The sequence below is a fragment of the Balaenoptera musculus genome, chromosome 2 (genome assembly GCF_009873245.2).
Source record: "Balaenoptera musculus isolate JJ_BM4_2016_0621 chromosome 2, mBalMus1.pri.v3, whole genome shotgun sequence".
Classification (NCBI taxonomy): Eukaryota; Metazoa; Chordata; class Mammalia; order Artiodactyla; family Balaenopteridae; genus Balaenoptera; species Balaenoptera musculus.
This window is the reverse complement of record NC_045786.1, coordinates 146,782,507-146,806,336: the sequence shown is the minus strand read 5'-3', so window position 1 is coordinate 146,806,336 and position 23,830 is coordinate 146,782,507. Positions and strand designations below refer to the sequence as shown.

The 23,830-nt window shown below is 36.9% G+C and overlaps 2 protein-coding genes across 5 annotated transcripts in view; one reads left to right on the top strand and one right to left on the bottom strand.

Moving 5' to 3' along the window:
• The first annotated feature begins 129 nt into the window (after nt 1-129).
• On the top strand, nt 130-2,689 carry LOC118890070 (transcription and mRNA export factor ENY2-like). Its single transcript, XM_036842362.1, has 3 exons — nt 130-175; nt 310-512; nt 1,572-2,689. The coding sequence occupies exon 3, from the start codon at nt 1,727-1,729 to the stop codon at nt 2,072-2,074; it is 348 nt and encodes a 115-aa protein (XP_036698257.1). The 5' UTR covers nt 130-175; nt 310-512; nt 1,572-1,726; the 3' UTR covers nt 2,075-2,689.
• A 5,158-nt stretch (nt 2,690-7,847) lies between these two features.
• Nucleotides 7,848-23,830, bottom strand: part of RBM25 (RNA binding motif protein 25) — a 53,162-nt gene continuing 37,179 nt past the window's right edge. For all 4 annotated transcript variants that reach the window (XM_036841518.1, XM_036841520.1, XM_036841521.1 and 1 more), the window contains 7 exons: nt 21,325-21,398; nt 19,682-19,832; nt 16,075-16,399; nt 15,421-15,695; nt 14,983-15,081; nt 13,911-13,958; nt 7,848-10,438 (listed from right to left, as the gene is read on the bottom strand). In XM_036841518.1, coding sequence (XP_036697413.1) covers nt 10,346-10,438; nt 13,911-13,958; nt 14,983-15,081; nt 15,421-15,695; nt 16,075-16,399; nt 19,682-19,832; nt 21,325-21,398 — 1,065 coding nt within the window. In that variant the 3' untranslated portion in view covers nt 7,848-10,345. The remainder of the gene's footprint in view (nt 10,439-13,910; nt 13,959-14,982; nt 15,082-15,420; nt 15,696-16,074; nt 16,400-19,681; nt 19,833-21,324; nt 21,399-23,830) is intronic.

Here is a 23,830-nt window from a genome sequence, read left to right as displayed (position 1 = left end):
GCCTCCGAGGGGCGGGGCCAATGACGGAGGGGCGTGGCCCAGAGGAAGGGGGTGGATCTTCCGGTGGTGAGTGGGGACTGAGGAGGAGGTCCTGCGCTTCCGTTGGCCTTCCGACCCGGAGGGACACCCCGCTCCCCGCTCGGCACCTCCCTGACCCCTGATGGTGCCAGCACCGGTATGAGGTTGTCAGAGATCTACTGCTCTTGGGCTGAGGATCAAAATTTCTACGTAAACTGTACCCAGTGTGTGCTTCTCCCGGCCTACAAGTGCTGGCATCTTAAATCTAACGTTTCTTTCATTTCTCTATAGTCCTATTTGTACAGTGTTTCTCAGTGCGAATCAGCGGCACCACAATCAAAAGGAAGCTAACTTAAATTGTAACTACCTGTGCCCCCATCCCCTACCCAATGAATCAAAATCTTTGGTGGGTGAGGAGAACCTGAGAAACTGCATTTTAAACAAACATCGTCTGGGATTCTTCCGCTCCAAGTGTAAGAACCAGTTCCTAGATGGTAAGCTTTCAGAGAGCATAAATTGTGTTATTTTTGTAATCCCAAAACCTAACATAGTATCTGGTACACAGTGAGTTGCTCTATGGTCGTTTGATTTTTGCATCTTCCAGCTTTCCATTCAAATGGCTGTAAAAACAGTACCAATAACTCCCTAAGTAGCATACCACACACATACATTCATCTGAAAGCTAAAAGTTAACATGAATACTATCATGTAAAACCAAAGGTGAACAATAGAGAAATGTTCAAATTCACAGGTAATCAGAAAACTGAAATCAATAACATGGCATCTGGCCAAATGAGATTTTTTTATTTCTCTTAAATTCTTCCCCCAAGATAACCCTTCATATTCCTAGAGCCCTCTCTCCTCCCTGCCCCCCTCCAGTACATGAACGGTTTTAAATAGGTTTTACACACTTTATATTTAAGAACAGAAGTAGCAGTAGCAAGTTTTTCCATTAACAGAGAATGTTGGGGAAATAAAAAGGTTGACACCCCACAAAAAAAAATTTTTTTGAAGTTCTCTCTTCCGTCCTCAAACTTCACAAGGGTAGGAATTTTTGCCCGTTTGTTTACATATATTGCAAGTGCTGAGAACAATGCCTAGCACATAAAACAGTTCAATACATTTGTCAAACAAGCATAGGCTAAAACCCATCCATTTGTGAACTAGTTCAATCTCTTTGAATGCAATCTGGGATGTAAGTAGAAAGTGTTAAAATTCAGGTAAACTATTCTTAGAAACAATCTCAATACAAAAATTTTGTGCAAAGATGTTCATGGAGTATTATTAATAGCAAAAATTGGAATGCTAAATGTCCTACAATAAAGTACGGTTCACCCACTTCACCTAATATCATTAAAATTGTTTATGAAGACTATGTGTAACAGAAACATTCTAATCCTGTTAATTAAAAAATAAGACATAACATTAATGCATATGTCAAAACACATTCCTGCAAAAAGGAAATAAAAGTGATTAAAAAAGCAACCAGTGGCTGAATTACTGGACTAAAGATACATTTTCCTCCAGTTTTCTGTATTTCTTCACCTTTTTAGGAATATGGAAACCCAGAAAGCACTGAGGAAGAACCAGTAAAAAGACACAGACTAGAGCCCGCCCCGGAAATGCGTATGCTAGCTTTCTGTGTGCTTAGGTGCCCGAGCTACTGAGGGTCTAGGTCCGGACAGCCGAAAAGAGTGTGGTTAGCAAGATGAACAAAGATGCGCAGATGAGAGCAGCAATTAACCAAAAGTTGATAGAAACTGGAGAAAGAGAATGCCTCAAAGAGTTGCTGAGAGCTAAATTAATTGAATGTGGCTGGAAGGATCAGTTGAAGTCACACTGCAAAGAAGTAATTAAAGAAAAAGGACTAGAACACGTTACTGTTGACGACTTGGTGGCTGAAATCACACCAAAAGGCAGAGCCCTGGTACCTGACAGTGTAAAGGAGCTCCTACAAAGAATAAGAACATTCCTTCTTCAGCATGCAGACTTTAAGACTGAATTAGATTGTTGTTTTGTGGTTTTATTTCTGAAAGTAAAACTTGCCATAAATTAGGAATCGATTTCCCAAAATAAAATCCTTTTTTGTATGATGGTATACAGTTTTCAGTAATGTATACAATTGTATAGATTTTTTTCCCCCTAAATGTGTTATTTTAATAAGTATCTCATGAATGAGTTTGAAGTTTCCTTGGATTTTGGAATAAATGGGACTTTATTAATAATTCATCAGATTTGTTAAGAGAAAAAGTCAAGCAGCTAATATAGTTTAAGTGTTAAGTATGTAAACGTTAAGTAAGCAAATCTCTGTAATAACAATTAAGGAGAGGTAAGCAGCCTCCTCTGATTGTTTGGATGTAGTGTATGCCTCTTTTGAATTCCTGTATTTTATAATATATGTCCCATCTTGTAAAAAAAAAAAAAAAGACACAGACTAGAGGAACAAGGCTAAAGTGACATCCTAGACACCAACGAAGAAGAGTCCCAAATAGAGAGCAAACATCCATAGTGCTAAGAGGTAAACTAGGGTGTAGCTTCTTAAAAAGCCAGAGTCTCATTTAAGCTATCACCAGTCACCAGTGGAATGTAGAGATACAGACTACTGACTGAGACTTAAGAAATTTGGAAGCAAGATCCTTTTTGACTCACCTCCTAGAGAAATGGAAATAAAAACAAACAAATGGGACCTAATGAAACTTAAAAGCTTTTGCACAGCAAAGGAAACTATAAACAAGATGAAAAGACAACCCTCAGAATGGGAGAAAATATTTGCAAATGAAGCAACTGACAAAGGATTAATCTCCAAAACATACAAGCAACTCATGCAGCTCAATATCAAAAAAACAAACACCCCAATCCAAAAATGGGCAGAGGACCTAAATAGACATTTCTCCAAATAAGATATACAGATTGCCAACACATGAAAGAATGCTCAACATCATTAATCATTAGAGAAATGCAAATCAAAACTACAATGAGATATCATCTCACACCGGTCAGAATGGCCATCATCAAGAAATCTACAAACAATAAATGCTGGAGAGGGTGTGGAGAAAAGGGAACCCTCTTCCACTGTTGGTGGGAATGTAAATTGATACAGCCACTATGGAGAACAGTATGGAGGTTCCTTAAAAAACTAAAAATAGAACTACCATACGACCCAGCAATCCCACTACTGGGCATATACCCTGAGAAAACCATAATTCAAAAAGAGTCATGTACCACAATGTTCACTGCAGCCCTGTTTACAATGGCCAGGACATGGAAGCAACCTAAGTGTCCATCAACAGATGAATGGATAAAGAAGATGTGGCACATATATACAATGGAATATTACTCAGCCATAAGAAGGAACGAAACTGAGTTATCTGTAGTGAGGTGGATGGACATAGAGACTGTCACACAGAGTGAAGTCAGAAAGAGAAAAGCAAATACCGTATGCTAACACATATATATGGAATCTAAAAAAAAAAAAAAAGTCAGAAGAACCTAGGGGCAAGATGGTAAAGATGCAGACCTACTAGAGAAGGACTTGAGGATACGGGGAGGGGGAAGGGTAAGCTGGGATAAAGTGAGAGAGTGGCATGGACATATACACTACCAAATGTAAAATAAATAACTAGTGGGAAGCAGCCGCATGACACAGGGAGATCAGCTCGGTGCTTTGTGACCACCTAGAGGGGTGGGATAGGGAGGGTGGGAGGCAGGGAGATGCAAGAGGGAAGAGATGTGGGGACATATGTATATGTATAACTGATTCACTTTGTTATAAAACAGAAACTAACACACCATTGTAAAGCAATTATACTCCAACGAAGATGTTAAAAAAAAAAAATTTGGAGAGTACATATTAACTATAAGCTACTATTTGTGGAATCTCTACTGTAGTGAAAACGAGAGGACCTAAGGTTAAGTTTCTGTTTTCTTTAAAAACTTATTCCAGCCTGAAGGAAGAAAGAAGATAACGGAAACTCCAGAGCAAGGCTCAAGAAACTGCAAACTGTAGTTAGAAACCAGAAACAGGAGTGGGGGAGGTCTTCTGGATAGGAGTACCCATCCGTAATTATAGAAAGCAAAGGTTCAAGATGCATGTCATCATAAACTGGAGAGCTATAAACTGGAGAGAATGTGCCTAAATGACTTTTTTTTAAAGCATCTTTTTTATTTATTTATTTATTTATGGCTGTGTTGGGTCTTCGTTTCTGTGCGAGGGCTTCCTCTAGTTGCGGCAAGTGGGGGCCACTCTTCATCGTGGTGCGCGGGCCTCTCATTATCGCGGCCTCTCGTTGCTGAGCATAAGCTCCAGATGCGCAGGCTCAGTAATTGTGGCTCACGGGCCTAGTTGCTCCGCGGCATGTGGGATCTTCCCAGACCAGGGCTCGAACCTGTGTCCCCTGCATTGGCAGGCAGATTCTCAACCACTGCGCCACCAGGGAAGCCCTAAATGACTTTTTTAAAGTTAAGCTTTTGTTAACCTTGAGAGTTATTTGCTAAGTAAGAGGGAAAATCAAATGACTTTTACTCATTCATACCTACCTAAGATAGCACTGGAAGGTTTTTTTTTTTGCCGTGCCGCACAGCATGCAGGATCTTAGTCCCCCGACCACGGATTGAAACCATCTGTTTCCCTTGAAGTGGAAGTGCAGAGTCTTAACCATTGGACCACCATGGAAGTCCCAGCACTGGAAGTTTAAGAACTATAAAAGCTGCAGTGTTTGTGGTTAAGAAGTGAAGTTCAGTAAAAGAATGAGAAAAATAGTAGAGGGTCCAGACTATCTGCAGTGGTGCATTTATATTTTCCCCAGAAGTGTCTGGAACTTGGGAGCAGGAATGGAGAAACAAATGACCAAAAAAAAAAAAAAGAAAAAAATGGTGGCAAAAATCAATAGTAAGCAGTGAAAGATGAAGCAGACGGGAAATCCAGTGCCGGACCTGTTAGAGCTACTTGGGCAGAGGGGCTGTTCAAGCCTCTAGAGAGGCTAGAGCAGTCACTGGTCACAAGAAAATAAAGTCAGGATTCAAGGCCAGTTCTTTACACCATAGATTCAGCAAGGCAATCCAATTGATTAACACTTCCCACATAAAAGTAGTTTACCTTTATTTACACATCATTGCTCTGTTTGCTATGGGAGTAAAGTAGAATTGAAAAATGAAAAATAATACTGTCATCAAGACTAGGTGCTTGGCCATATTCTATCTTACTAGCTCTCACATCGTTTTCATTCTTTGCAAGGATCTGGCTCAGATTTGGAACAGCTCAAGACGAAGGGCTGGCTTTAGCTTACTCATCTTGCATTTTTAGTCTTAAGTTCTGTATGACTGTCAATATATTATTAAATCTAATTTCCTTCTTAACAAAGAACCTGGGCTCCCTTTAAAATAAAATTTGTCTCAAGAATATACTCAAAATGAAACTTTAATATCTAGCTTTTCCACCTGCTGTAACAATTAGCCAAATCTCTTCACCTGGGTATATTTGCCATTATCTTTTAATTGACAGGGGAAAAAAATGAACCTTCATAGTTTCTAGATTCTACAATGTGAAGTGTTCTCTAGTTTTTCCTTTTGTTATGAGGAAAAAAAAACAGGAAAAATTGTTTAGAACTATTTTTAAATTCACAATACGTTTTGCCTCAACAAAGATTTGCTAAAAATGCTTCCTGAGGGAATTTTATTAACAAGCACTTTCCTCTGCCCTTAGGTGGCTATTAGCATCTAGACCATATCTATCCAATGTAACTTTTAGTCAAAATAATGTTCTTTAATCTGCAATGTCTACCCAATATTGGTAACCATTAGCTAAATTTGGCTATTGAGCACTAGAAATATGAATATTGCAAACAAAAAACTGGATTTTTAAATTCAATTTAGTCACACATCACTTCTGAACACTTGAAATATGGCTAGTGTAACTGAAGAACTGAGTTTTAAATTTTATTTAATTTTAATGAATTAAAAAACTTGATAGTGCAGATCTAGACCATGAATTAGATAGAATCCAATATGCAGGCCTCTAGATATCCAACATAAGGAACATTGTAGCAGTGTTGCAGTGAGTACTTAAGACTATGTGATCTCGGGAATTTCCTGGCGGTCCAGTGGTTAGGTAGGACTCCACGCTTTCACTGGTGAGGGTGCAAGCTAAGATCCGGCATGCCGTGCAGTGCAGCCAAAAAAGAGAGAGACTATGTGATCTCTAAGGTCCCCTCTACATATTACTACCTCTGCTGAGAAGCTTCCTACTATCTATCCCTTTCCTCTCAACCTTGAAGTTAGCTCATCAAGTTTGACAGTTCATATAGTACATTGTATATCTATTAGTGATCCTCGCATTATTTTTTTCTCCACCACTAGACTGTCAGCTACTAGAGAGATCTTGTCGTATTTATGTCTATCACTCCATCTAGCTTAAAACATGAATGGCACATGTTAATTGTGCTTCAATGGCAAATATAAGTCATACACAAAAAGACGAAAGGGTTACCTGGCTTAATATTTCAGCTACCACTCTGTGCAAGAGAATCCAAAAGTCATCTATCCAACTAATACATGATGTGGCAGAGTAGGCAGACTTACAGCGTCATTTAATTCAAACAACGTGGCTTGAAAAAAATTTTTATTCATTTTTGTTTATAGAAATTATCTTTTCTTCCTGGGCATTTCAGATTGCCATTCCTAATTTAGCCTTCGTATGAGTCAAGTAATAAAATGAAAGGCAAAGAATCTTTTAAATAAAGATGAAAATTAAGCATTCAAATGCAAATAAACAAATATTTCAATAATTTAACAATCACATTTCGAAAAATCTACCAGTTTATCAAAAATTATAAGCTCACCTTGGTCTATAGTATGAATTTAATAGTAATAATTCCTGGGTTTAAAATATACACATGTGAATTTCCCTAGTTTTCTTCCTGACACTTAGACTGCCTATTTCTTTGCCTGTTTGGGATTCCTTCTAATACCTTACTTTAGCTACTGGTATTCACAAATCAATTTCACCATCTTTTGCTAAGCAAAACAATTTCTCAATTTCATATTAATAGAAGGCTGAAATATGACTTGGAAAAATGTGTAACCACTTTGACATAAAACCTTTCAGCAGTTTTTGGGTAGAAAGTGGAAATATTCATAGAACTTATTTGAAAGAGCTGGGTAAATAAGCCTCATATACACATTGTATACCTGCTTACATTTATTTGCATTAAAATTTTTTCTTCATATTAAAGGAGAAAAAAATGTTAATAATGTTTAGTCCAATTTGACTCCTGAGCTCACTGTTTTCTCAGTTTGTCCACCATATCTAGTATCCATGCCTGATTAGTACCTGAAACTGCACTCTCCACAAAATAATCATCGGCCTCTACTATTACATATCAGGAAGTGCAATGGTAAGATTCAGAGTGAGTAACAACATAAATTTCTCTCAGGAGAAAATGTGCTGGGGCTCGCTGGGAATAAAGCCTAGAATATTGGAGTTGTTCTCAGGCAACCTTTTTGGAAGACTACTTTATGTTCATAAACATAAATAATACCTACCTCTTTATTTGCCTCAAAAAATGTTTTTCTCCTTAAAATGAACTTAAAAAGAAAATTAAGCTGCATTAGTGCAGTCTATTAGGATAAAACACTAGTACTGAGTAGACACTTTAAACTGCTAATCAAAGTAGTCCTTGGATCACTTAGCACTGGCAACATGTGGTAGCTGTTGAGAAAGGCAAACTCCCAGGCCCACTCTAGCCCTAAGCCTGCATTTTAACAAGATCCCCCAGGTGATTCAGCTGCATGTTAAAGTTTGAGAAAAACCACTTTCTTCCTGTACACAGATATACACATTTAAAATTATTTTATTTACAGGGTCAAATGAGGAAAAAGCACATTGGTTTCCTAACTGCCACATCAAGAATGGTTGTGAAGACTTTCATCTAATTTTGTAACAACCTGAATGGGCAATATGGATTAACTAAGGTTTCCAAGTTGAAATAAACCTATGGACAAATGGTAAAGACAACCCAGAAAGTTCAAGCAATTTAGTAAAAATTTTCTTATGTATATTCTTCCTGACACTACAATATGCCAGCTTATACATGTCCAGTTCTTTATATACAAACCTGAAAAATAAGAACTCTGAAAACCCTGAAGTTTAACCTTTGTGGCAAAACCTGACTTGAACTGACATTAAGCTATTAATGTAGTGGTCTTTAACCCACTGACTGTGATCATTCCTGTTTTGCTGCAGAAATGTTAATGTATAAATTTGGGATCCTGACACAAATCTCACTGGAAGTGTTACGCAGTATATGGTATGTGCCCCCAAGGGTTTCACACAAGGGCCCTTTTAAGGTAAATGTAATTGAAAGAGCAGAAGAGACCAAAGCAAGGAAAATTAAATCTACCTGAATAAACTTCCATGCTAATGCTGGCTAAATAAAAACAACCTAATATGATGCCTTAGAAGCAATAATATGGTAAGAGAAGATAGAGAGCCATAATAAACTGCTTGAACAGGGAGTTATGCTGGGGGTCAATCTGAGAAAAGGCTAGTAAAAGAATTTGTAAATGGCAAGGAGCATGTTTCTAAAATTTTCCCTTCAGAAACCACAATTTAAAATATTATAACACTAAAGGAGGGAATATCTCCACAGATGTCTAGATTAATCCCAAATAAGGCAAACGGCCTCTCTGACCTTTAGTAACTAATACTCAAAAATCGAGTCCGTCAAAAATTCAGCCCATATTTTCAAGTTTAGTTTCTAGTATGCACCGCATAATTACAACATGATGCCATTTATTTAACAAGACTCTGAAAGAATGAGTCCCCAAGATCAAATATATACATTTTTAATATTTGAAATATTTACATAATGGAACCATGTCATGGTCCAATGTTAAGAACAGTGTTTTCAAATGTCCTCTTAAGATTAAAAAAAATCTAGTAACTCAAACTCAGTTATGCTTTTTATGCTTTTTTTAACACCCCCTCCCCTGCCCAATCTTTTTTAAAAATAAATACTCAGACACAGGAATAGCTGCACCTAATTTCTGTTAAGAACTATTTAAAACTTGTTACATTTTCAGGCAATTTTCCTCCCTGGTGAATTTCTGATCTACAGTAAAGAAAGCCCCATGTATGTCTCTAAGAACACCATCAGTATGTTTTTAAACTCTGATGAGCAGAGGTAAACAAGGTGTGTGCCTGCATATACACACACAAGATAGAAACCCTTTACAAAACAAAAAACTAGTGGTAACTGCTTTAAACGATTTACTTTATCCTCAGAAATAAGATGTAAACTTCGTAAATTGCCATGCTAAATTCCTATTGTATTTTGCCAAACATTCCTAGTCTGTAAAATTGCCTAATTTTATCTTTTGCTTATTTTTAAAAAAGATTTTTTTCACTTAAGCTTTTTTTTTTTTAAACAAAGGGGTACAAAATTAAACCAAGGACCAATTAGTGCAAAAAATGCATTAAATAAAGCTCTCCAGAATCTAAGGATCTGCCTCATACCTGAACAATGAAATCAGGGGGGAAAACCACTGTGACTCACTCTCCCTTAAAAGAGAGGCTGACGCAGCCAGCTTTCAACAGAAAAACCCATTCCGTTCAACAGACTGTTGCTTGCCACAGGAGAATACCATACTCCGGGAGACTAATAACCTAATTATCCCAGACATTTGGGTTGGCACAATACCATGTTTCCTTTACAATTCTAGTCTTCAATTAGGAAATGTTTCAGGGAAACTTCCAAAGCAAATCAGGGAAAAGTAAGACTTTTATACATACATTCACACAAACACATTCATACAGAGATACAGTAGGAATGGATTGTCTGCTACTTTTCGCACTCTAATTTTAAATTCCATGCCATCATGAGGGCCTGCCATTTGTGATCAAGGGGGTAAGGGTAATAGGTATGACTGGTATTCTTTCAATTTAAAATCGTTCATGTTGGTGCCTATACAGTACAGTTCAATATTAAGTGCAATTCTGCAAAAGAATTGGGGAGTCATTTTAATATTTACAAGGAACAAATCAGCAGAACAAAATTATATCAGGCTGTGTACAGTAGCTGCGGCTTATAAAACATACCAGTAATTTGTACCTGGTGAGTATAAAGAGAACCATGGTAGGATTCAGATGTCTTTACAACCAAGGGAGTACACATGGCATTAACAAATTAGAGGACAAAAAAATTCACATTTTCTACATTAAAAAAAAATTACAGATCTCACAAACGTCTTTGAAGACAAAAAAAAAATTTAAAGTCCTTTGAAGGGTGGGAAAGAAGAAATCTGAAATGGAACTCTAAATGTAAAAAGAATTTTACTTCACAAGACCAATTTTCTTGGCTTCTGTTTCATATATCAATAATCTCCACATCTTGACTATAAAAACTTCTGCTTCTTCATCAAGTACCTAGAAAAGGAAGAAGACAAAAAACAGTTACACACGTAAGAGAAGCAATCATAAGCATCTCCCAACAAGGTGACTGGAATAAAAAAGGCTTTTATCTACCAACAAGCATTTATTTATACATGTCTTGAAAAACTACTTCCTGAGGAAAGCAAATGTTTGTTATAAAGAACATAGTAATTTAGACAAAACTGGTTATATAACTACATAATACTTAATACAGAGTATCTCATTTACCCCTCCCCAAGAACCTCACAATCTTAACATTTATTGAGCACTTATTACATAAGTGACACTGAAATATTAAATGAGAATATATGTATAGCATTTTAATATAGTATCTGAGATAGAGTAAACAAAGTGAACACTATCATCACAAGGGACACAAGACTACTGAATAAATAAAAGGTCTTTTTCTCCTTGGCAAATCAAGTTATTTTTTCTATCTACCTATGAGTTTAGGTGCATCATGTCCTCACCACTGCACTACTCCTGCCCTCATCACCCACACATATGTGGCACTCTACACCAGGGCTGCTGTGCGGTAAACTGGAATAGCATGCTTCCTTCTACAGAAGGCAGCAATGACTGAGTTCCAGGGTACCACAGTCATAATGGCATCTGGCCTAATGCTGCCAAGACTCTGGAGTCTTCTACTGTGGGAATTAAAATAGTTGATATGTACCAAGTGCTTTGAAGAGTGCTTATTAGTACAATCAGTAAGTACCTAAGACAAGCCAGAAATGGATTTTCCTGAGAAATTTCCTTACATTTCTCAGTGGTGACAAAGAACTTAAATAAGATATCTATGAGCCAGACTTAACCCACAGTTGAAAAAAAACTATGCTGTGGGAATTCCCTTGTGGTCCAGTGGTTAGGACTCCATGTTCTCACTGCCAAGGGCGCAGATTCAATCCCTGGTCAGGGAACTAAGATCCCGCAGCCAAAAAAAAATGAACTACACTGCAACACTAATTAATGAGGAATTGAACCCAGGTACAAAAATGCCACCAAAGTTCATTAACTTACATAAAATGAGGAAAGGTACAGTTTGAAAAAGTCAGATTTCTAATAAGAGCAAAATACTACTGGAGCTAAAATTTCAATCTCATTTATTCAAGAAATATTTAGAGGGTCCATGAGCTATTACCAGAACTGGCTGACAACACTAGCTCAATTGGTTTCCTCCCACTCTGATCAACAATGAGCCAGAAAATAATCAAAAACAATATAAGCGAATAAGCGGTAGAGTTTAATTATACTCTAAATATCAAACTATTTCAACAGATCAAAACAGATTAATAGTGACACATGACATCTACACCAACAGTGATTATACCTCTGCCAAGGCCACAAACCAGAACACTGATTTTTATTTTTTTTGGCCGTATGGCTTGTGGGATCTCAGTTCCCCGACCAGGGATTGAACCTGGGCCCTTGGCAGTGAAAGTGTAGAGTCCTAACCACTGGACTGCCAGGAATTCCCTGATTTTTTTTTTTAATTCCTTAACTCAGGCCTAACTACAAAACCCTCTCTTCACCCAAGAATAACTTTGTGAAGAGGCTGGAAGGTCAAGGAAGTTCAGATTGTATCCCTAAGGACTGGGATCTATTCACATTTCTCCTCTCATCTGAGGCTCAGCATTACGGCATCAAACTTTTCACAAACGGTTTTTCAGGAATTTTAGACAACAGATGCATTAGGCTAGCTAGGCAGCAGAAAACTAATGTCATCTGGCTTTAGACATCATATAGTGCTTGGACACATAACATCTTGACCTTAGAGCTCCTTTTAGTTAGGCACCCTCCTATGCCACTCCCTGACAACTTTAATTGCAGCTCAAAATGAAAGTTTCTCTGGTCACCTATCATCTCACATCATGCTTGACGTTTCTTCTTCCTCTCTGACTCTTCTTCCCGTTGCTACTTTCCCACTCTGCCCTTTAGACCCTATTCCACTTTATGCTAACCATCCCCAACTTCTTTAATTAGACTTTTCATCTCCTTACCTTACCTGAAAATGTGGTACGCCCCCTGAAGACCCTGACACCCCTGTGGCCTTCTGAGAAAGTTCCTCACTTTCAAAGCTTTAGTCTCCACAAGAGGGGAAGCTGCTGGATCTTCATTGTTTCTCTCCTTGTAAACAATAACTCCACTGAGGTTCGCGAGATCTCATTACACCACCGGTTCACTCCAACAGCAGCTGTCTAGTAAATATCTAGTCTTTCATCCACATTAAGTGAGTGCTCTGGCAGCTGGTTCTTGTATTTCTCTCCAATCCCAGTCCCAACACACAGTAATTTCTATCTCTGTGTGTTATAACCCAGCTTAAAGTTCATTGATATTCTAAACAATGACATCAACTCTGCCCCATAAACTCCCATGGCCATACTTTGCACCTTGCCATCATCTGGATTAATTTACCAATTGTATTCTTAAACATTCTACTCTCTAACTAAACCTCTCTTTCCAGTTATTTCGTTCAAACACATCTCCCACAGCTTCACTGGAACCACCAGTCCTTGATTCATTCAGACCACCAACTCTGTTCTGACCTTATTTCCTTTTCTTCCTAGACTGGAGTTCACAGTCCATTCACTCACTCTCTCACCTTTATCATCAATTCTCTTTCTCCTTTCTTTTCTCACAAAATCAATGCAACCACAACCACTAACTCTAATATCCAAATTAAATGCAATTTGGGATTTGATGTTTAACTACTGCCAACCCAACAGACACCTGCCCAAGTGACAAAAGAGTAATACAATCTTCAAGTCTCAGTTTACATGGTAATTCCTGTGATGGTTTCCCTAACTGCCCTCAACACCTAACTACTCTATCTCCTCTGCTCCCATGATCATTTTTATATATCCCCATTATAATAAGGATATTACAGTATCAATATTGGTACACCTGTTTCCCTGCTGGTTCTTTAAGGGCAGATATTCCACCTTTCTGTGCTTCTAGCACATTGCTCTACCCAGTAAACACTTAATAAATGGTCTCTAAATTTATGAATAGATTCAGAATTTCTACTTATACACACAAACACCAAAAACAGGGGAGGGGAGAGAATGATAAAAAAAACCCTAACTCTATTGTTGTCTAATAATATCCTACTATGAACGCCTTTAACCTCTTAATGCATGTTCAAATTTTAATTCAGGCCCATAAAGATTCTGGAACCAACACAGGGAGAAATTCAATCAAATTCAGAGAAGTTAGCTTGTTCACACTGATATTAACTTAAAAATTTTTTTCACATCTTTATTGGCGTATAAATGCTTTACAATGTTGTGTTAGTTTCTGCTGTACAGCAAAGTGAATCAGCTATATGTATACATATATCCCCATACCCCCTCCCTCTTGAACCTCCCTCCCACCCTCCCTATCCCATCCCTCTAGGTCGTGACAAAGCACTGAGCTGATCTCCCTGTGTAATTAAAATATTAACAACAGTAAATTTCTAACTTACCATGGCAACATCATCTAAAATGCTCTGAGGTGAACTATGAGCCATAACCTAAGAGAAAAAAAAATAACTGTCACTTTGAAAATAAATAAAACATTAGCAATACAGTAAAAAAAAAAAATTTTTAAGGTACCCTCAAACTAGTATTAGAATTTCTTGTGACTTTAGAATCTTTCTATAAATTTCTTAATTCCCAGAATCTCCCTCTTTTCAATAAAAGTCTGACACTAAAACCTGGGATCTTAATCATCACATTATTTGTCTTCTAATTCAAATCCAGACTTATAAGTGTTTATGCTACAGTAATGACAAGTGGAAAGGGTCACTTAAATTAGCTATGCTTAATGTTAAAAGAGCAGTACTGTTAGAAAAATACCATTTCCTTAAAATGCAATTAGCTATTCCTTTATAGAAATACTTTGCCTTCAGGGGACAATGAAAGGATGTGGTATACCTTGGTGATTAAGAGCATGAGTTCTACAGGCTACTTATCATGTAACCATGGTCAAGACATGATCTCTCCCTAAGCTTCAATTTCTTCATGTATTGAATGGGGATACCGTTAGTAACTTCCACTTCCTAAGGTTGTTGGGAGGTTTGAAGAAGATGAAGTTTTGTAAAATGCTTAACACCGTACCTCCCAGGAAAGAAGCCTGGCACACAGTAATCAGTCAGTTAACACCACTATTATGCTATGAAGGGCACTACTTTCTTTTCCAAAGGATGGATGACTGACAAAGAATTGAGACAAGCTATTGGCTGTCTCCACAAAACCTCAACTGTACTTCAGCAACATTCTAACCATTAAGATAAGAAGGGGGTGGCAAGGCATTCTCAGGGGCAGGGAGAGAGCAAAATTGGCAGCAGCCAGCAATTCTGTCCTCTCTGACCCTCTGAAATGAAAGCATGCAGCGTGGGGTCTGAAATAGTATAGAGGGGTTTCACTTAAGTAGCCATGACTCTTGTAATTAAAACTAAATTATCACTGACTTGGCCCTGTAAAAATTTTCAATTTAGAAAGTCTCTAACATTTTGAAGTATATGACAAATGTTGGGGAAAGAGTAAAAGACTAACCTTAGAACAAACAAAATCAACTAACGTAGCTTCTTCTTCACCTATGTATTCTATGATTTTTTTATTAATCCATGGTCTAATTCGTCGTTCCATCAATATCTATAAAATAAAGCATGGTTACTAAATTGAAGACCTTTTTATTACATTTACTTAAAAAACCTATATAACTTCATAATTTTTCTTAAGGCTAAAATACAGTATGATCATTAACAAGTTGAACTAAGACAGATGTGTATCGAGACAAAATTATTTGCTTCTAATTTATGAAGACCTCAGGTACCACTAAGAATTTCCACAATAATCTATTATTATTGACCATGTCAAGATTCTAGCCACCTTATCACCCCTATTTGTCATAAACGGAATGAACTGAGTTTGTGTGCTATAGTCAAAACCAAAAACTTGCAATAAAATAATGAAATACAATTTGCTACTCACAGAATCCACAATAGACCAATCCAGGGGATAAGCAAAGAGCTCAGGTTTGGCTGTAGGGATTTTTTCAATGAGACTCTTAATGTGTTTGCGCTTTTCTTCAGTGTTCACAGTGCCTTTGGCAGCATTTTTATCATCTTCACCATAATCCAAGGGAACCAGTTTCCTTTTTCGGGGTACATCATCACTGTCTTCATCCTCAAATTTGTTAAAGACACTATCTACAGGGAGTTTCTTTCTCTTCACAGAATTAGGCTGACCAGGACTATTGGAAGCACCTATAGTAAAAACACTGTATTAGCACAATGACTTAATTTTCAAATGTTACATTTTACAACCCACCATGCCTAAAAAGCAGTGTAAATATACCTCCACAATTCTCAGAGAAAGATCCCAGCTGTAAAAAATAACTCACTACTCACAAGCGCTAGAAAATTTAACTTTTCACTTCTCAGAACTCAAGGCAGCTGCAGATACAGGAGCACTAGTAGAACTATGAAAACTATCATGAGCTAGAAAGGCATTTTTTTTTTAACCAGTTTTCTAACTACCTACCAAGCAGTACATACTTATTTTTTCCTTAAGGCAAAATTTATGTAGTTGTGGCGAGTAGAGGGGGAAAGGAGGAAAAAAGGAAGGAAGGAAATGCTAACATACCCAGTTTAAGACTTAGTCCTATTTTTGGCCTATGCTCCTCAGGTTGTTGTTGATCTGGTGAATTTTCATGAGGAATAATAATACCACAGGGAGACTCATCTCCAGGAGTGTTGGGAGTTGCATTGCCACTGGCAGAGGAAACAGATGGGGCAGAACTGATGGGCCTCAGAGTTGGTTTGAGACAGGGCTTTTGCTCTGGCTCTTCTTCCTCTTCCATGGGTTCCTCTCGTTTTTCTTCTTTTTCTTGCTTTTCTTCTTCCTCTTCCTCTGATTCTGGTTCTTGCTTTATTTGTGGTTGTCTGCGCCTCTCAGCCTCTTGTTCCATCTAAAACCAGAAAATAACCTGGTCAACTGAAACAGACCCCAACTATCTTCAATTCAACCAGCTCTATGTTTTATCTTTCACAAAATCTCTATTTTTCTTTTTCCTTAGGAATAACAAAACATTGCCTCCTATAATCAGAAGTAAATCTATAGAATATATTAGGTACTCTGCAAAAAGTTTTTTTAGTATTTCACATATATTACCATTCTTCAGTGGCTTGTATACACTCTTCAGAGATAACAAAGGTAATTGCTAATAGTTGGCTAATTCAAAATGAAAAAGTATGTTTTTATATCTTTATTAAAGAAATTATAATCTGAAATTTTATTTTATTGGGTTGGCCAAAAGGTTCACTCGGGTTTTTTTGGCTCTAGTAGCACTTAGTTGTTTTTAACTTCATTCAAAACAATTTTGTTAGGCTGTATGTGACAGCTGTCATATCAGCGTGCATTTAAAAAAAAGACATCAAAATTGGTGAATTTTTGTGTAGCCATTTTAATATTGAAGATGGAAGAAAAAAACAACATTTTTGGCATATTACTCTTTATTACTTCAAGAAAGGTTAAAACGCAACCGAAATGCAAAAAAAGATTTGTGCCGTGTATGGAGAAGGTGCTGTGACTGATCGAACATGTCAAAAGTGGTTTGCAAAGTTTCATGCTGGAGATTTCTCGCTGGAGGATGCTCCATGGTTGGGTAGACCAGTTCAAGTTGATAGCGATCAAATCGAGACATTGAGAACAATCAACGTTATACCACGCAGGAGATAGCCAACATACTCAAAATATCCAAATCAAGCGTTGAAAATCATTTGCACCAGCTTGGTTATGTGAATCGCTTTGATGTTTGGGTTCCACGTAAGTTAAGCGAAAAAAACTTAACCGTGTTTCTGCATGCGATTCTCTCCTTAAACGTAACGACAATGTTCCATTTCTAAAACATATTGTGATGGGTGATGAAAAGTGGATACTGTACAATAATGTGGAACGGAAGAGATCGTGGGGCAAGCAAAATATACAACCACCAACCACACCAAAGGCCAGTCTTCATCCAAAGAAGGTGATGTTGTATATATGGTGGGATTGGGAGCCCTCTATTATATGAGCTCCTTCCAGAAAATCAAATGATTAATTCCAACAAGTACTGCTCCCAATTAGACCAACTGAAAGCAGCACTCGACGAAAAGAGTCCAAAATTAGTCAACAGAAAATGCATAATCTTCCATCAGGATAACACAAGACTGCATGTTTCTTTCATGACCAGGCAAAAACTCTTACAGCTTGGCTGGGAAGTTCTGATTCATTCCCCGTATTCACCAGATATCGCACCTTCGGATTTCCATTTATTTCGGTCTTTACAAAATTCTCTTAATGGAAAAAATTTCAATTCCCTGGAAGATTGTAAAAGGCACCTGGAACAGTTCTTTGCTCAAAAAGATAAAAAGTTTCGGGAAGATGGAATTATGAAGTTGCCTGAAAAATGGCAGAAGGTAGGTCGAACAAAAGGGTGAATACGTTGTTCAGTAAAGTTCTTGGTGAAAATGAAAAATGTGTCTTTTATTTTTACTTAAAAACCAAAGGCACTTTTTGGCCAACCCAATAGAACCCAATAGTATACACAATACACAAGAGGCAACTCAAATCCTCAGCCTGGTCATAGATAATCATTTTTTATTTCTTGGTAATGGCTGAAGGTGGTAGTCACTTCTGTATTCACAAACAGGAAAAGGAAGAAGTGGCGGGAGGGAGAACTCTGAAGTCAAAGTCCTAAACCAAAATGAACACTCCCCCTGAAATTACAAAATATAATAAAAAATAATCATCATAAAAGCATTATAAACTGGGATGAATACATCAGCAAGTTTTCTGAGCATGAAACAAACATAGGAAAAACAAAAGTAAAAATAACGTATCCTGAACTACACAAAAATTTAAAATCTGTGCATAACACCATTTATCAACTCACAAAGGAAGTACAACGACCATTAAACCATCTGCAAGGCATTCAAACCCACTGGTAATCAGAGAATTAAAACATAGTAATATTCCCCAACCTAAATGTTATAATGGCAAGGATTTAAAACACTGACAATACCACCATGATGATGAAAAAAAGACACCTGGACTATAAACTGGAGAAATTCTTGGTGGAAGATCATACCTGAAGTAAAAGCACATTAGAAAACAAAACAAAACAGAAAGAGATTCATAGATACCGAGAACAAGCTGGTGGTCACCAGAGGGGAGCAGAATGGGGGGTAGGGCAAAAACGTGAAGGGGATTAAGAGGTACAAACTTCCAGTTATAAAATAACTCATGGGGAATGTAACATACAGCCTAGGGAATATAGTCAATATTGTTATAATAACTTGGTATGGTGACAGATGGTTACTAGACTTATCGTGGTGATCAATTCATAATGTATACACATGTCAAATCACTGTTGTACACTTGAAACTAATATAATACTGTACATCAACTATACTTCAATAAAAATCTAAAAATGAAAAAAGAGCACATTAGAAAAAAAGCACACGTAACAATATTCCCACTTATAAAACTTATGTGTGAGGGAGGTTATAAGAAATCAGCCAGTTTTTAATTTCTTCATTACTGTGTTCTATGTTGTCTGAACTTTCTATTTACTCATGTAAGTACTTAACAGAAAAAAATAACACTATTTCATTTTGAAAAATAAAAGGGACATGTAAGAAGACGTGGTTCCTGTTAATAGCATATAACAGATTTTTTAAAGTTGATATGAAGAATTTATAGTATCAAGATCTGTGATACACTAAGAACTAAAAACTTTTCTAACATGACACTATTCTTAAAAGCAAGAATGGGTATGCCATGTCCTACGACACAGTCTTTTTCATTTTTAAATGACAAGTCGCTCATGAAAACATCTTTATTTTGGAAATAAAATATTTAGGGTGGTAATGAGAGAATTCAAACTACAAAAGTCATTAAGTGTCAGAGCACATATAGGAAGGACAGTTTCTAGCAAAGTTACATTAAAAGACATTCACTTAATAAGTAATACTTCACAGAAATAAAGGAGTAAGACATATAGAAGATGTTGAAAATAAAGCTGTAAATCAACTAATATTGATGACTTACATAATAAAATAAAGAAAAAATACTAATATCCTCCCCCAAAATAGCAAGACGCATGGAGTGTAAACATTTCCCTTATAAACTAAACTATATCATAGTTGGCTGGCTTAAGATGACACGATAGTCTTAAAAGAATATGGTCATGGATGTAATAGTATCTTACCCTCTGGAGCTCTGCATCTGGATCCGGGTGCCCTTCTGCCAGAAGGCGCTGCCTGATTTCCTCTAGCTCTTCCTTCTCTCTCTTCCTATCCCGTTCATCCGCTTCCATTTCCTTTTCCCTATCACGCAACCTTTTCTGAAGAGCGCTTCCTCTGCAAAAGTAAATCAGGCCTTATTTAATACTCAGGTCTAAACTACTGCACATAATGTCTCCAAAAGCAAGTTCTTTCCATACTAACAGCTGCATGCTAAGAGACTGAAGACTGTCTTAATGCTCTGTATCTGTAGAACACCCAAGACAGTGTGCTCTCTGCATGTTAATGTTTACTGAGTCAGCACTGTCTTGTCACATATCACCATGCCTCATTCTTAAGTCATTCTAAATGAGTATCTACAAGTAAAAAAGTAGCTTTCAGAGGGAAGAATGCTCTCACTTTATACCTATTCCACAGGGAAACTAACAGGTAATCTGTGTTGTCTTGGAGGCCAAGTTGTGAAAAATTAATACAAGGAGTAGTAATATCCCAAATATTAGTTTTGTACCTTCAATTTAAATCAACTCCTTTCCTTGTGGAAAAAAAAAAATTAACAGGAGAAGCAGGGCATAATCAAGAGAAAGCACAGGTTCTATTTAGCACTTTATTATATCTCAGAATGTTGAAATAATGTACTGCTAATCTATGATTCAACAATTTTACTTTGCATTTTCTACAAAGTCAAATCCTTGGCATTCATTCAATTTAAGGTGTTAATCCAATGTTTTGATTATTTCAGCTACAGTGTATTAAATTATATATATTAAATGCATTCACTACATGCCTGTATCATGCCAGGCACATAAGAAAAAAATCAAAATATGGTTCATAACCTTAGGGAAATTATAGTTTGGAGTGGAGGGAGCAGAAGAAACCAAACAATTTTACCATAGTGCCATAAATGTTAGAAGAATGAGAGCAGTTTAGAAATGCCACGGGAACAGATATCAAGAAATGCAGGCTTCATAACTCTCACTTCATAATAGTATAGCAATTGGGTGAAGGAGGGTGGGAGGGTGTTCAGGTTACTATGTAGCACTCTAGAAATCCTTGAAGACAAAAATCTCTAGGCCACCTTAGATAGTCATAAAGGTAAGTTATAATTTGCTATAAAAATTGAAGTTCTTTAAAACACATGAGGGACTTCCCTGGTGGTCCAGAGGGTAAGACTCCGCACTCCCGCTGCAGGGGGCCGGGGTTCGATCCCTGGTTGGGGAACTAGATCCCGCATGCATGCAGCAACTAAGAGCCCGCATGCTGCAACTAAAGATTCTGCATGCTGCAACTAAGACCCAGTGCAGTCAAAATAAATAAACAAACACACATTTTAATAAATAAATAAATAAAAAATAAAACACAGGAAGAAAAGTTAATTTGTCACAATACTATTATGAACCTTCCTCCAAAGAAGGTGCACAGAGTTATCAATTCTTTTCTAACAGGCCCGGACCCCCAGAAAACAGCATTATCAACTATGGGGATAATTACAAGATGAATTCAAAGATTTCTTTCTTATTCCACTGAGTGAACTTGCATTCTCTTGTAGACAAGAGAAAATACAGCTAATAAAAAGCTGACAGTATGAGTTCATAAAGCAAGGCTTCTTTACCTGTAATATTTGGGATCATCTCTATCATCATCATAATCTTCTAAGAATTCTTTTAGTCGTTTAGCTTCTTTTGCCTTTGAGGAAATGAAGGACGAAGTGTGCAAAATTAACATAAAAGTAATTTAGATTACCCCCTACCCCTTTATTGGGAACAGATTTTTCTTATCCATACCACTTGAACTTTTTCATTCTCATAAACTTCATATATTAAATGTAAATAACATTAGATTTTTAAAATCTTTTACTCTTAAAAGCAAGTCAGATTTAGGACTTATCCATGAAATGAAAGCCACATATACTGATGGTATGCTACAATAAATTTTCTCTCTGAAGATAAGCTTCAAAGTACAGTAATTTTTTTCTAATCAAACCCAAGCACACCAAGAAAGAAAACTGAAAGTTATCTTATTGAATCTGTTAACCGGACAAAAATATTTTACATTTCGTTTATAGGTAGATGATGGTACAAGTAGTTTTTATGAATTGCAGGATTAAAAATTTAAATCACGTTTATGCATCAATCCAAAGGTAATGCCTGCCTAACTTTGAGTACACAAACCATGAAAGTACATGAATCTCTCCTATTTTTGGAATTTTAAATACAACAACTATTACATTTCACAGAAATTATATCTAACCATTATATACAGACATAAGAAATACTTTAAAATAAGTATTTATAATCTACATCTCTACTATACCAACAATATTATATACAAAGCAGATGTAGGTTTCTGACTACAGTAAAATATTAACACATTCCATCCAGTTCAAATGTTACACCTCTCTAAAGACTTCCCCAATGTAACCATCTATCCATGACCAACTCCTTCCTCCAGACAAAATTAATCACTTTCTCTGTACTTCACTCCCAAAATACTGTGAACACACCATTATCATACCTTAAACACTCTCACACACACAAAATACATCAACTACTTCATCTCTCTGACAATACTACCCAACTGTTTAAGAGTTTGAAGCATTAGTTATTCTTGTACACCCAATACCTAGCACAAAATTTGTCAAATGCATTCAAGTAGATTGTCAGGTAGTGATGACAATATTTACAAATATCTAAATAAAACACAGGGGACTTCCCTGGTGGGGCAGTGGTTAAGAACCTGCCTGCCAATATAGGGGACACAGGTTCGAACCCTGGTCCGCGAAGATCCCACATGCCGCGGAGCAACTAAGCCCATGTGCCACAACTACTGAGCCTGCGCTCTAGAGCCCATGAGCCGCAACTACCGAGCCCACATGCCGCAACTACTGAAGCCCATGTGCCTAGAGCCCGTGCTCCGCAACAAGAGAAGCCACCCCAATGAGAAGCCTGTGCACCACAGCAAAGAGTAGTCCCCGCTCGACAAACTAGAGAAAGCCCGCATGCAGCAACGAAAACCTATGCAGCCAAATAAATACATACACACACACACACACACACACACACACACACAGGAAGGCCCATAATGTACATACTAAAATATTAACATATGTCACCTTTCATGAGGTGACTTCTTACACTATACACTTCTGTTACTTGAACATTTTTTAATGAGCAAGTAACTGCTTTTCTAACTGGATATTTTTTTAAGCTCCCAAACAAAAAACTAATAGGAAATTTTTCTCTAGAAAAACAGGTTTCAGATTTGCTTGCAGGAAGCGGAATCACTTCTTCAAATAATTATGTCTCTTACTATATCATTCTCTATTTTCTAACCTAGGGTTTAAGAAGAAATTCTAGAATGGGAGCTACAATCCAGGGAAATCAAATTATTTTAAATAACTGTAGGACCTTAGAAGACCTACCATCCGGAAAACCCATATTATCTATCTAGTTGCTGCATGCACTCTTTTGGTTACTTACAAAAATTCCCTCTATGTCTCATGTTCGAAAGCTATTTGAAGAAGATTCCTAACTTCAGTAATGTTTTTGGAAGAGTAATCTCCAAACTGGAGATAAAGAAACCTTCATGAACTTCTGGCAATGACACAACATATGGAACATAATACTGAAGCAAGTACTATGATAAAATAAATTATCTTTTTGTCATTTTACTTAGGTAACAACCTTGGCCAATTGCTTTCACTGTTACAGTCTATCAAACAGTGTAAATGAAAAAAACATTCATTTTTATGATTATCATGTAGTTAAAAGGAAGGATAATGTAGTAACATAAGGAAAAACAATAATTTATAAGTGCTATATACTGAAGTCAATAATTTTGATTTCTAAAAACAGGTCTTCTCATGAGACTATTTCCTTCACCCAAATGTACTACACTAATACAGAATATCAAAGCCTCTTGAAATTCAAAAATATTGCAGATTCTTAATCAAAGAAAGGTCTATAAATTCTCATTTTATACTATGACAGATTTACTTTGACAGTATGCCAAATGGTAATTTAGTTTATAGGGAGCAAAAACGTGAAAAATAGGAGGGAAAAACATTTTGGTGTACTGAAATGGTCTCAAAGTTACTTGAAATATATAAAAATTATCTA

Coding starts and splice junctions, on each gene's coding strand:
- LOC118890070 (XM_036842362.1), top strand. CDS start 1,727: ATGAACAAAGATGCGCAGATGAGAGCAGCAATTAACCAAAAGTTGATA.